The sequence below is a fragment of the Cordyceps militaris genome, assembly GCF_000225605.1.
Source record: "Cordyceps militaris CM01 unplaced genomic scaffold CCM_S00002, whole genome shotgun sequence".
NCBI classification, from domain to species: domain Eukaryota; kingdom Fungi; phylum Ascomycota; class Sordariomycetes; order Hypocreales; family Cordycipitaceae; genus Cordyceps; species Cordyceps militaris.
The window spans coordinates 2,300,261-2,314,283 of NW_006271970.1; the positions used below are offsets into that span (position 1 = coordinate 2,300,261).

At 55.2% G+C, this 14,023-nt stretch overlaps 4 protein-coding genes across 4 annotated transcripts; 3 read left to right on the forward strand and 1 right to left on the reverse strand.

The window, feature by feature from the left end:
* Nucleotides 1–4: 4 nt before the first annotated feature.
* On the forward strand, nt 5–820 carry CCM_02641 (uncharacterized protein; the record flags this gene model as incomplete). Its single annotated transcript, XM_006667793.1, has 1 exon — nt 5–820. One exon carries the CDS (start codon nt 5–7, stop codon nt 818–820), a length of 816 nt encoding a protein of 271 aa, XP_006667856.1.
* Nucleotides 821–1,544: 724 nt separating this feature from the next.
* On the reverse strand, nt 1,545–2,948 carry CCM_02642 (Major facilitator superfamily transporter; the record flags this gene model as incomplete). Its single annotated transcript, XM_006667794.1, has 1 exon — nt 1,545–2,948. The coding sequence occupies one exon, from the start codon at nt 2,946–2,948 to the stop codon at nt 1,545–1,547; it is 1,404 nt and encodes a 467-aa protein (XP_006667857.1).
* A 443-nt stretch (nt 2,949–3,391) lies between these two features.
* On the forward strand, nt 3,392–5,623 carry CCM_02643 (glucokinase regulator family protein, putative; the record flags this gene model as incomplete). The annotated part of the gene is made up of 2 exons (XM_006667795.1): nt 3,392–3,528; nt 3,574–5,623. 2 exons carry the CDS (start codon nt 3,392–3,394, stop codon nt 5,621–5,623), a joined length of 2,187 nt encoding a protein of 728 aa, XP_006667858.1.
* A 4,136-nt stretch (nt 5,624–9,759) lies between these two features.
* On the forward strand, nt 9,760–13,359 carry CCM_02644 (leucine rich repeat protein; the record flags this gene model as incomplete). The annotated part of the gene is made up of 1 exon (XM_006667796.1): nt 9,760–13,359. The coding sequence occupies one exon, from the start codon at nt 9,760–9,762 to the stop codon at nt 13,357–13,359; it is 3,600 nt and encodes a 1,199-aa protein (XP_006667859.1).
* Nucleotides 13,360–14,023: the final 664 nt, after the last annotated feature.

The following is a 14,023-nucleotide window of genomic DNA, read 5'->3' on the forward strand; positions in this document are numbered from 1 at the left end:
AATCATGCTTCCCCTTCTAGCTACCACCTTTGCCATTCTGGGTCTTGCCAAGGCCCAAAACCTGCTCGTCTTTGACAGCACCGCCTACACCAACACCAGTATCGGCTTCGGGGCCTCCAACATCAACTGGATCCCCGCCTACGTGTGCAACCCGCTCGTTGCAAACGGCGCGGTGCCGGCGCGGCAGGACTGGCAGGCCATTGTCGCGCAGTGGAACGTCTATCCGGGCTACCCGCTCGTGCTCGACTGCGAAAACATCTACCTCAGCTCGGCGGCGACGGCCGACGCCAACCTGGCGACGATGCAGAAGCTGCAGACCTGGGCCGCCGACGTCCTCCCTCGAGACCAGATTATTGGCTGGTATGGCCTGGCGGGAAACACGCCCGCGTCTCTCTTCGGATACTACCGGGCCCTAATTGCCAACCACACCCGTCACGCCTTCTTCCCGTCGGCATACACCTTTTCCAGCAGCCTCGGTACGTGGAACGCTTCTCTGACAACGGTGCTCGCGCAGGCAAAAGCCATCAACGACTCGCTCCCGATCTGGCCTTTTGTGTGGCCGCAGTATCACAACAGCCCTTTTGCCTTTTACCCCGTCAGCCTTTGGCAGAGTCAGCTCGCTGTGCTCAAGGGAAATCCGGATGTTGATGGGTTTGCGATATGGGGTGGAAAGAACCACGCCGTCTGCAACGATGCTTGCCAGGCCATTGCGGGTGCGCAGCCCTGGCTCAACGCCACTCGTTCCTATCTAAAGGACTTGTACGGCATCTTCAATCAGTCACCGCAGAGACCCGGTCGTCAAGCCTTCGTGGGGGTTTGATAATATTTAGAGAATAATAAACGATTTGAGTAACCGCCGTGCCCCTTGAAAACTGACTGCTACCTCTGGGTACTAAACTCTTGCTGACCACAGTAAAACAGCTAATCGAAATGCCTTAGAAAAATAAAAGCCATTGGAATAATAGCTGCGAAAATGGCGAACTCGGTTATTGTCGGGTTTTAAGTACGCTCCACAAAGCGCCTGGTGAATCCTCAGTCAGCCGTACAAGGTTGAAGACATGACACACAAAGCAATCCGGTATCGTTTAATGCGATTTACTTTGCGAGAGTATCAGATTACCCCCCTCAGTGTATTATATAAAAGTACGCCCCCCATAACACAGACCCAGGAGGAAAGACGTCATTGTACCACATTCGGGTCGTTCCATCGACTTGACAAGATACATACAACATTTGCTAATAAATCGTCACATACGGCCATAGAGGATAGAAAATACTGGGTCCCGTCTGCTCCCCGATCGTCAAACTATCCATCGGCAGATTAGTAGTTGGGTCGGTGACGACCAGCGAACACCGGCTGCTGTATGTTTTTTGCCCTGTCTTTTTGTTATTTTTGCCTCGTCACATTCATTCTTCGACTGGGGGTAGCGCAATTCCTTTCAATCGTCATCAGCGAGCATGAAAATTGTTTGAAGAGTGCTTCATTTCTCAGATGCTACCTGATACACACTAATTATTCCAATCTTTCATCGGCAATGTCGAAACTAAAGCTTCTCCTGTACCACCTCCTTGACTTCCTCCACATCAGCGTCAGAATTGTTATCTTCTTTGCCAGTGACGAGAATAGTCGGGAGGGCTACCAAGAGACCCCCAACCGCCATTCCCCAGTTCATGGCAAACTGTGTCATGGCCGAATATTTCTCGGCGTTGATCCGCCATGCCATGGCTGCTCCTCCCGGCTTCAATGCAGAGTAAGCACCCACCACCACAGCGTTGACCACCGGGTTATGCGACTGTGCCCCAATGATCCAGTAGCAAAAGCTTTGCCAGAAGGAGTCGAAAGCGCCGTAGAAGATGTAGAGAAACATGGGGCCGAGGAAGACGCTGCCGTCCGTGTAATCAATGTCCTGCTTGTGGCCGTGGCTCAGTCTCACGTTGTTCCACAGCTGGAATTTGTATCCGCCCCCCCAGATGGCCAGAGCTGACACCAGAAGCAGAGACCAGCCCGCCCGAGCACGGGTTGGCTTTCGAGCGAAGCTGGAATCGAGAACAAACCCCATGAACAGGCCGCCAAACATTTGCGCCATCCAGTACAGCGCCCCGTTGAGAGATCTGGTTCGTAGAGTAAAAGTCGCACCGTTGACGTTGTTTTGCTGGTACGAGTAAAAGACGTTGGCGGTGAAAAACATGGGGTACAGACACAGATTCCTCCAGCTCAATACAATCTTGACCGCTTCGGCCAGCGTGTTTCGCAGATTTCCCCACGTAATCTTGTGCGTCTCGCGCCTTGTTCTGGTTCCGGTATACTTGGCAGAAAGATCTTCCGCCGAGACAACAAGTGAAGACAGCGCCCAGCCAAAGAGCATGACGACAATGTAGGCAATGTAGGTGGAGTCGGTGACCGTGCCAGACTTGGAATGAAAGTTGAGGCCAAAGCTGGCCAGAGAGCCAATGGCCCCTCCGAGGTTGAAGATGACCCAGAACAGGCCAATGGCGCGACCTCGAGTACGGTCCGTGGTGTAGGAGACCATGACTGTTCCCTGCGCGACCCAGAAGAAGGCGGCACCGATGCCGAGCAGGGCCCCAGACGCAATGACAAAGGGCCCGTTCTTGGTCCTGTTGAAGTTGAGGAGCGAGCCGGCGTACAGGGCGTAGGTCCAGCCTCCCAGGATCAGCGACGTGCGGGGGCCGAGATAACGGTAGAACGTGCCCACGAGGGGCAGAGCAACGGCGGCGGTGCAGGCGTGCGTGGCGACGTTGGAGTTGGCGGCGACGGTCCCGTTGACCTGGCCGGACCCCCCCATGCCGGTCAGCGCATTGTACATGCCCGGGTTGCAAAAGGCGATGAGCGAGACAATGGCGATTTGCGTCCAGGGATCACGAAGGAAGGAGCTGATGCCCCGTCGCTTCGGGGGGACAATGTCACTTTGAGAGTTGGTCGTCGACATGATTGCCTGAGTATGAGAGTGTAGTTGAGGAGAAGGATGCGTAGATATGACAGAGCGATGAAGGAGCTGAACGGGCCTTTATATGTGGGATGATTTTGGTATGAAGCTGCAATTTGATGGCTGATGTCAAGCGATTCAATAATGATGGCGTGCTTGGCTAAAACGAGGCGTCGGTTTGGCAGCGGCGCCGCGTTCCGACATGTAATTTACTATGGTGGAGATGAGGCGTACAACATGTCACCGAGTTCAATGTAGTTACTTGCCAACATGAAGGAGTAGCACATCAGTGCAGAGAATAGGACGAGATAAGGAAGTTGATGAAAATGAAAAAAGAGTCGCTTAAAATAAGCATAGAGGAGAGACCTGGGGTAAAGATAGATCAACAGTAGATTTGACGAGTCTTACCATGCATGATGGGATGGGTAGGCGGCAGTGGGTTTGCAATGCCGACACGGGGCCGGATCGCGGCCGGATCGCGGGGCCGTGATCCGACGCCTCTCCGGCGGGTTGAACAGGTGAGCACAAATGACATTTTCAAAGCCATTAAATACGCAATCCAGCTGAAAAAACTCTTTTCCTAGTAAGATACATCTTTCAAGACTTCTGACATTTCATCATTGCACAGCATGGAGGAACCAGGACACGACCAAATGCCCACCCTCGGCACTCTCCAAACAGAGGCCATCGGCCACCTGGCTCAAGACATGGACACCCTGAGCACCCTCGGCCTCTGCCAGGCCTTTCACCGCGAAGAAAGCCAGGTGCCGTCCGCGATCGCGCCATGCCTGCCCACCATTGCCCTGCTCATCGACGCCATGCTGCCGCGCCTGCGCGCCGGCGGCCGCCTGCTGTACGTCGGCGCGGGCAACAGCGGGCGCATCGCGCACATGGACTGCGCCGAGCTGCACGTCACCTTTTCCATGTCGTCGGAGCAGTGTCAGGCGCTCGTCGCTGGCGGGCCGCGCGCTGTGCTCGCGGCGGTGGAAGGCGCCGAGGACAGCCGCGGCGACGGCGAGGCGCAGATGAAGGCGCTGCGGCCAACGGCGCGGGACACCGTCATCGGCGTGGCGGCGTCGGGGAGGACGCCGTTTGTGCTCGGCGCGCTGCAGAGCGCGCTGCGGGCGGGCGCGCTCACGGCCGCGGTCACGAGCGCGCGGCCGGCGGCCGTGGAGCGTCTCGGCGTCGGGTTCTGCATCGCGGCGCTCGCGGGACCAGAGTTTGTGGCGGGCAGCACGCGCCTAAAGGCGGGCAGCTGCGCGAAGCAGATCCTCAACATGGTGAGCACGTGCGCCATGGTTCGGCTGGGCAAGACGTACCGCGGGCTCATGGTGGACGTGCGCGTGCACAATGAGAAGCTGCGTGTGCGAGGGAGGAGGATCGTGCGCCAGGTTTGCCAGGGAAAGGATCTGCACCAGACCACGGCGGCGCTGCTCGACCTTGGTCCTCAAGTCGAGCTGGATGATGTTGCTGATGCCCTCATTGTCCGTTGCGGAGGCAGTGTCAAGCTTGCCTGTGCCGTGGGCTTATCTGGCCTGGACCTGCCCGACGCAGAACGCAGGCTTCAGGATGCGCATGACTGCCTACCTGATTTCGTCTTGCTGCTGGAAAACGGTCCTCAGATGGCAGAACGTGGGCATCAGGAGAAGCAGCCACCTCTGTTCCTCGCCATCGACGGCGGCGGCACGAAATGCGCAGTGTCCATCGCCACGGCGCACGGCGTCGTCGTCGCCCGCGCCACCACCGGGCCGTGCAACCCGCTCTCGGCATCCTTCCTGGACGTCGTGGCGCAGATCCAGACCGCCGTGTCCCAAGCCGTCGCCGCGCTCCCCACCGCCAGCATGCCCACCTTTAGCCGCGTTTGGGCCGGCCTCGCCGGCTTCCACCACATGCGGGAGCAGGCGGCCGCCCTTTCCCAGGCGCTGGAGCGACTATTTGGTGGCGTGGGATGCCGCGTGCGGCTGTCGTGCGACACGTCCCTGCTGTCCTGCTGCCTGGACGAAGACGCGGAGACGGAAGCGGGCATCGCGCTGGTCGCCGGAACGGGCTCCGTCGCCGTCGCGTTCCGCCGGACGGCGTCGGGCGAGGTCGTGCAGGCGGGGAGGACGGGGGGCTGGGGACACTTGGTGGGGGACCAGGGCAGCGCCTTTGCCATTGGAAGGCGGGCGCTGCAGGCCATCCTGAGCCGGCGGGAGCGGCACATCGGCCGCGACGCCGGGGCGGACGCGGAAACGACGCTCGAGGCGGATGTGCTGCGCCATCTCCGCTGCGAGGATGCGGCGGACCTGTTGTCGACCGTTCTCTCGCCGGCGGGAGGGTCTGTTCCGAGACTGGTGATGGGAAGCGTGGCGCGCGTCGTCACGCAGGCCGCGTTCCGATCCGAGGAGGCGAGCGTGGAGGCCTTGGGGATTCTGGACGAGGCGGCCGAGCACCTCGTCGCGCTCGTGGAGCCGCTGGTGCGTCCCGGGCTCGCAGAGCCCGGCAAGACCGTCTTGATTCTGTCCGGTGCACTGATGGGCGTGGACGGGTATCGAGACATGGTGCTACAGAAGTGCCGTGAAAGGGGCTTCCAGTTTCGAAAGATCAAGGTCATCACAGACGCTTCAGGGAATGCAGCCAGTCATCTTTCAAAATTGCCGAGAGAAGAACAATGCACAAATGGGAGCACTTTTCTATAGCGTCCCATCTTGTTTTACAGTCCAATCAGTATCAGCTATCTCGCATTTCAATCTTGTTAATCATTCCTTACTAGATCGAAAGAGGTGTATAAAATACTAACATATAGGTACTCTCTCAACTTGAACTTGTGAGGGAAGATGCCTGTATCATTGATTTCTTACAATAATTATTGTACTCAATCTAAAAATCATGACAACGAGGCTACAAGCCGGTGTGACTCAGGTCTTGGTTTCGTTATGGGCGTTACAGCGTAGTACGGCTGCTTCCGGCGGACTCTGGAAACAGATAATGGAACCAGGACTTCGTCCGCAAACGCCATATGCGGCAGGTGGCCGTGTAAGGCCTTCATTGTCAACCTATAGCATGGGTAACTAGAGGAACGACGGCCTCAACCTCGACAGCGACCGCCTCACAGACGATACTGAACGGCATCGACCACACCATGTTATTTCAGTATAGGATACACCGTTGCCAGGTGGTTTGTTGCCTAGCAGCATCAGCAATCCTCCCCGGATACATATTATTACAGATCGATGGCGCCGCCAGAGCGACAGCCCCGTCAGCCACCAGCATTCCAGAGCCGGGCACAAAGCGACCGGCTCAATACATCGGGAAAACGAACGGCTGAGGCACTAGTTAGATGACAGCTCTCAAGACTTCGACTGCTTCAGTTCTGGAGGCTCATTTTGATCCTGGCCGGTTTAGTCGACGTTTTCGGGCCGACTAAGTAGTCATCACTTGCCAACACCGGAGGTTATGTTGGCTTCAGTAGTTGTACGGTTGCACGGCTGCTAGCGCTCTTCCGCAACCAGACAGGCCGAGTCTGGAAAAAGACAGGGTAGCAATTTATGTATGTCATAAAGGGGAAAAAAGGAAACAGAAGCTCATTTCCATCGTAATCGGTCGGGGCTTGCTTCCTAGTTCCGATGCCAGCGGCAGTTGTTGTGGGAGCAAACTCAGCAAGAGGCAGCCCACCAAGACAATGCAGGGTCGACCGAGAAAAGTTAGTTATTTCGGTTATCATGAATGGAGCCGAGAGCCCAGTGGTCGAGATATGGCGGTTCATCGCGCGACGACTAGCTAGTTAGTTCCACAATGTCGAAGAAATTCCGGGCATGGCAGGATCCGTCATGGCAAATGGCAAGGTCGTTTTCATGTCTCATATCCCGGTGAGCAGATAGGGCTAGAAGTGGATGCCGCGGATTAGTACCAGCATGTAAGTGAATCACGGTCATTCTCTTTCGCAGACTCTCATCTCAAGGCGCTACCCGGAACCCCCACGAGAGATTCATTCAACATTGCGCATATCCCCACAGTGATTGCGGAGAGCCATCTCCCGCCGCACCCTTGTCGAGCTGGAGGAGGCCCAGCTGGGTGGCCACTCGTGCAATTTATACTTTTCGCCTAGAAGACGCATGTCCTTCCCTTTGTTCGCTTCCCTCACTATTGAGCGCGGAAGCGAGAAGAAGCTTCCTGAGTTGCTAGTTTATTAGCACACAGCATCCTCGTGTCTGTCTTCCTTGACCATGCTAAACTCTGGTAAAACCGCCATAGCAGCGTCGAGCAATGGGTTCCCAAAGGAGCAAGTATCAGAGGTGTCGATACGGGGGGGCTTTTCGCTAGCGTGCCGCTAAATGCCATCATGCTGCATGGTCTGCGAGGGCTGCATACGAGATGGCTTCGGGTGGACCGGGAAGCCGGCGTCGTATGGTGTATGCGTGGCTGCGATGATTGGTTGCAGACTATGCAGGCTTTGGGCTGCAGATGGAGCAATGCTATGATTGTTGCATGGGGTGAATCTCTGATTTCGAACCTGCTGCGGAACCCTTCCTATCACTTTGCTGGGCTGATTTTGGCGTAGCACCGCATTTTGTTGATGCGAGGGCTGCGCCTTGGCTGGATCGGAGCCTGATGCTATGTATTACAGTCTGTAACTAGACCAATGGATGAATGACGGCAAACCGCGATGCTGTTGTCGGCCCAAGCACACACGGCAGCCGCCGTATTAATGCTCCGTCAGTCCAAACAAGTTGTACACGGCCTTGGCTATTCGTACGGATTCGAATAGAATGCCGTCACGGGACTACCCATGTCGTGGCAGGTAGATGGCCAATATACTTGGTGGTCTTTGCGCAAGTACAAAGTACGAAGTATCAGATGGTCGCTAATGCCTGTCGGGCTGTCAAGCTGTCATGACACGACCCTGCCGGTTGAGGCTAATAATGACGCTCGCAGGAGCTGGCTGACGGGCTGTGTGTGTGATGTGTGCGTCCAGGACTTGGGCGGCGAGGCGTGAGTGACGGGCTGTCCATTATTTTGCTTCTTTTCACCTGTTTGGTCGTTGTTGGACAGCCTCAAGTAGCTGTTGCAGACGACAAACGCAACAGAGGCAGTCTCTACCTGTAGGTGGAGGTGGACAGCCCAAGTGGGTTGCCTCAACTTGTCGCCCAGATCTGGGCCACCACTGGATTACGTATGTACGTACCCAAGCCCCTGGTAATACCTTGCCTGACACCTAACCCTGGCAGCAAGACAAGTCACATTCAAAGCGCCCGATTGACGACGTGGTTTTCTAGTTAATTTGATGCTGGATGATACGGAAATTATATCAAGTACAAGAACAATACAACACTAAAAAGCGTGAGATATGAGCCGTACCTGGTTACTCCGTGCCAGATAACTAAAAAGAAAAAAAAAGAAAAAAAGGCAGACAGACCCTCGGGCCTCTGCTGAGCCGCTGACGTATTCTTGGCCGTCGAGTAGCACCGCAGCAGTGTTGATAGGTTAATTAGAGGTACCTGTAGCCATCCCGGCCGCTAAAAACCTGCCGTAACCGTAACCGCCGAAGCAAACCCCCCCCCCCCCACCACCCCTGCCTGGCCGACGTTTGCGGCCAGCTGCCAGCCAACAGCGGACAGCCCGCCAGTGGCAGCCACCAGCAGACAGCAGACACACCCCTCACACCACCTTGACAGGCACATACATCATCAACTCATCAGGCACCTGCAATTCCCTGCCAACAACAAAAAGCCCGCTCCAAACCTCCATCGCAAACATCACCATTGCCGACTTTGCCTTTCATCCACCATTCTTATCCACCTCCCATCTACGCCAGACCATCACATCTCCACCTCGGCCCGCCCGTCTTTCGTCACTCTTTGTCGCTTTAGTCCTGATCCCGCGCGCTACTGCTATTGCTTCCTTCCCCTTGGCCCTAGCCTCGTTCGACTGGCCCAGCTTTTCGCTCCTCCTTCTCGCCATCATCTTGCTCGCTCCCTCCCACACTCCTCCTAGCTTCACACGCCGCCCTGCACTAACTAGTCGCTTCTTTCAACTTCGGCCAGTCTTGGCCCGGCACAGAATAGCCTCGCTCAGGCCGCACTGCCGCACCCAGTTGCAGCCCACCAAGCTCCAGTCTCCAGAGCTCGCTAGCTTGTCGATTTGGCATCAACTGCCAATTGGCCTCCAAGCCTCGTCCTCGAGTTCCCTCCTCCCCAAACCTTGCTTGCTGCCATAACTACTAGCCCCCAAACTTTGCCATCTGTTTTGTCTTGCTCTTTTTTATTTGCCCATTTGGTGACCCTTTTTTCTCTAGCTCGCCGCTCGCTAGCTATTCCATCTGCTATCCTGCTATCCTGCTATTCTGCTTGTCTGCATTCTCACTGCTCCATCCTCTGCTTCATCTTCTGCTTTCGCCAGTCCCCGTGCACTGCTGCTTGCCTGACTTGCTCCTCTCTTACTCGCTTCTGCGTTCGTTGGCCAGCTTGGACAATTCTTCGACGTGCCTGCCAGCTTTGCCGCTTCGAAATTGCCTGCCCAGGCGCAACCCGACTTCTCACTGCTCAGTCCCACGACATTGCACTCGCCCGAGACAAACGCACCTGTCGGCGCCATCGCAAAATCCCGCACCATCTGGTACACAATATCATCATCTTAATATACAATTGATCGAGGCGGAAAACTGTCTCGCCTGACTTGACCTCGCTGTTCTACCTGAACCTCACACGTTCTCGCCCGCCTGCCGCGCCGGCATGACCGCTTAATACGGGCTGGACACACTTGCGGCACCCGATATCCTTCTCTTCGCCTCGTCTTACGACATTCAACCCACAGCCAATTGGCTCCCATCACAATCATGAGTCTCGACCGCTGGAGGCGCCGAGGCTCCATCCCCAGCAATTCCGATAAGCCTCCTTCGCCCTCCTTGTCCCCTCAAGACTTGGACAATGCGCCTGGCAAGAAACCTCGTGTGCTTACAAAAGCCCTGCGCTCCCTCAGCAACTCGTCCATCGATTCCATGCCTGCCTTGCCCTCGCGAAGCTCCAATTCACAACGCCGCCTGCAAAAGACAACCTCAGGTTCTGGCTCCATGATCGAACGATTCCACCGTCGAGTCTCCCGCGATTCTACCGCCAATCCGCCGGCTGATCCTTGCCCGAGCCCTCCTCTAGACTCATCTCACTCCTCTATGCCAATTATCAAGCGCGGCTGGTTGAAACAGGATTCATCTAGTCGCAAAGCCCGCTCCGGCTACATTGTCCTCACCGACCAGTGCCTTTCCAGGTTTGCAAGCTTCGAGGCTGCCCGTCTCACATATCCACAGCTTGCCGCTCAGGAAGAGCCATTTATTGGTAGATCGGCCTCTTCTGCTTCCCTCTCTGGCAAGGCCAGCACTGCTGCCGAACATCGCCTCGAGATTCCTCTTACCGCGGTCGTGACCATCTTCACTGAAACCAACACCGAGCATGCTGTTGACGTGTACTGGTCATCGCCTGCCCCCAGACTAGCCTACCTGCGTACGCAGCTGTCTTTCAGCACGGCTAGAGAGAGGGACGAGTGGCTCACCTTCTTGCATCGCGCCTGCAGACAGAAGATGCGCCAGAGCCCTCAGCCGGATATCATCCTGGAGAATGTTCGAGAGAAGATTCACCAGACTGTCCGCGACAAAGAGACAGTCGGGGATGAATCCAAGATAATCATTTTTCCTGTCGTGAGCCGTGTCACTTCCTCGTCCAAAGCCGCGGGCGATGACACCATCTATTCCACCGACGGCGGCCCTTCTAGTTATCTCGTCATTGGCCCTCTTCTGTGTTATCTTATCGAGATCCTCAAATCCGATCACGCTACACCTTCTTGTGACCTCGTGGCAAAGGTACAATCTTTCGGCACGGTTACGCTCAGTAAATTCCAGGCCTCCGTTTTAACTCCTGAGCAAACCTTTGTCATGTGCTTTCGAGTTCCTTTTGGAAACGAAACCCGTCTCGCACTAGCCAGTCTTCACTACCGTCGCATCATCGAGAGCATGATAAAAATGGACAGAATCTTGAAGCCCACCTGGCCCCAACATCTTCAACAAGCCATCTTTGACATTCGTGGTCTCTCTCCTCCTTTACAACTCACATCTGGCAATGACTTGGGTGGGTTTGATATCAGCTTGCCCGCTTACTGTGCAGCCTTTAATGTTTCCATACCAAACTGGCGTATCGACTGGAACACACCATCACAGCCTTGTTTTTGCCTTCTGCCGTCCCATGACAGCTATTCTCCCCTTCAACTTCTAGCTGTCTTCAGGGCTCTGCGATACAATGGCTTCTTCAAGGCAGTCTCTTTCGCAAATGTCGACCTTACACCGTTGGCTGTTTACCAGGATCCTTCACAATCTGGAAACTTCATCGTTTATGCGTCGGCTAACCGTGTCCGCGTGCCCGACGATCTCTTGGTCATCATGTCGCAGTCATCTGTTCTCGCACAAGAAATCCACTCGCTGCTTTTTGCCTCGGATTCTTTTCGATCCATCAATTTATGTAATGTTCTCGGCTTATTCGATCCCAAGAAGGGTCGCCGCCGCAGACCTGCCAATGTCAAGAAGGTTGAAGCTATGACGGCCGGGTTGGTCCGTCCGATCACGGAACTGCTCAAACGACAGCTGTCCCACTGTCATAGCATTGTTCTCTCCCACAATCTGATTTCTACTGAAGATGCTGAGGAATTACGCGACACCCTGAACCTCCATCATGTCCGCATTCGACGACTTGAGCTTGCCGAGTGCGGCCTTTGCGAATTTGGCTTATCCGACATTTGGACGGCACTGGACCGCCAGGCAGAGACTTTGGAGATACTAGACTTGTCCAACAACCCGGCAGTTGTTCGCTTTGAAATTATCTGCAATGCTCTCAGCCACCTCAAAGGCATAACTAAGCTCTGCATCGCTCGGAATGTGCGACTGGCGACGGAACTTTCACTCTTCGACGATGACGCTCTAGCCACTTGGCAGCTTCAGGAACTAGACTTATCTGGTATTATCATTAATGATGCCACCATTGAAAGTCTCGCCAACTATCTGTCTGCCAGTGGCTCGCAATCTCTTCGGAAACTGTATCTCAATTCCTGCGGGCTCAACGGATCTCAAGTCGCTCGGCTTTTTCGCAGCATGGGGCCGAGCCGCGAGATGGAAGTTTACCTGGACTCGAATCGCCTAGATGACGGCATCGCGGATTTGTGCGATGCCATTGGTGCCGGGCTAGGTCCGTGGTGTCTGTTTCTACAAATGATAGATTTCGCCCGCGAGGAAAGTTATGTCAAGCTGCTTCGGGCGCTGGCACTAAACACCTCCATCCAATGTCTGAGCTTGGCTGGCACTTCAACCCCAGATGCCGCGAGCGAAACTGCCTGTCAAGCTGTTTTCGACTTCTTATCAAAGAACACGTCGGTTCGCTACTTGGACATGTCTGGTTTCGATTCCAAACTCGATGAGGGCAGGCTAGGGAGAGGATTTTCACGAGCGCTCGGTGGAATCCGCCACAACACGCGGATTGAGCACCTTCGGGTCCGCAGTCAAATGCTCAACATCAACATGGGTGATTTTGCAGGAGCTCTCGCCGTGAACAAAGCCCTGCAAACTGTCGATTGCTCATTAAACGACTTGTCATTGTCCAACCTGCGGTTCCTCATCAAGAACCTCGAGGGCAACCCGTCGATACGTAACTTTTCTGCGTTTACAAGTCAGGAACTTGCTCGTTCGATGAACAAGTCTATTCGCGATGCGACAACCCCAGTCGCTGTCAAACGGCCGTCTGTCATGTCACGATTTAGGCCTGAGAGGAGCAGCCAGCCCCCACAGGACGCAGCCCTGATTCAGGAGCTCAAGGGTGAATGGGAGCATGCTATTACTTGCTTGCAGAGCATCACGGACGAGAACCTGCGAAACCATGTCGACGTGGTAACGTCGGATACCGCATTAACAAGCCAGGCCTCTGTTGAGGGTGACAGTGTGTTTGCAACGGCCTTTGGTGGTCTTGCTGTAGAGGACTACGAAGGGCTCAAGAGAGTCTCAAGACGCAGCGCCGACGCATCGCAGCGCATGAGTCTGCATGCTCGCACCAACTCTAGCAGATCTACGGCTGGACGGCCCGACTCAGTTGATTCGAGCGAAGTCGCTGCCAGCCCCAATAGCGATATCGCTGTGAGCCCCAATAGCGAAGCCGGCAGCAGCGAGTCTGGTGCTGCAACACCACTCGACGTTGACTACGGAGTCGAGGCTGAGCCAAAGCTGCGAAGCGCCCAGGAGCAGTGGACTGTTTATGGGGACAGTCCTGAACTAAGTTGTGCTTGTGGCGATGGTCAAGATGCGGATGTCGGGCTCCAGATGAAGCGCTACCGACGATTTCAAGGAGACCCGACAGACCGGATCGAGGAAGAGGACCAGGCGAATGAAGCAGAAAATGGCTCGCTGTAAGCCATTCTGCAACGGGAGTTGGACCGAGAAGGCTCTGTACAATGATGTTATCCTTAGTTTCTGTACAAGGTGTTTGGCGAAGGGAGTCTTTGGATTCTTGGAACATTTTTATCCCATAGGAGGACTCTTTCTTTTTTCTTTTTTCACAGCCTGCTTGCTTTTGTTGTGAGAGAAAGCCGATACCCTAGTAGTGCTTTAATGGCGAATGAGTAATACCCAAGAAGAGATTTGTATTCTATTAACTACGGGCAACCGAAATGTGCATGTAATAGACTTTACCCGAGCAAAAACCAAGGCTGATGTGAGGCGCGATGCATGGTACGTACCTTTTGATGCTTCTCCAGGCTGCGGCTCAGGTGGCTCAGGTGTGTCAGCAACATCAGCAACGCCACACAGCTAAGCCACTGCGTCTCGGTAGCCTTCGTCATCTACCTCGCTACACCACACTGTCTTTTCCACCTTGGCTGTCGATTTGCTCTCGCTCCCCGCAGGCCTGCCTTTTCATGCCTCGCAGCGACACAGAGCCCACCCCCTTCATCCATCTCCAACTGATCTATTTTCAATTTCGCTTTTGTCGACGCAGCGCCAGCCGTGAAAGCCGACGTTCCCCCCCTGGGCTCCATCTACCCCCCAACCCATCCGAGCCGCCGAAACCAACCACCAT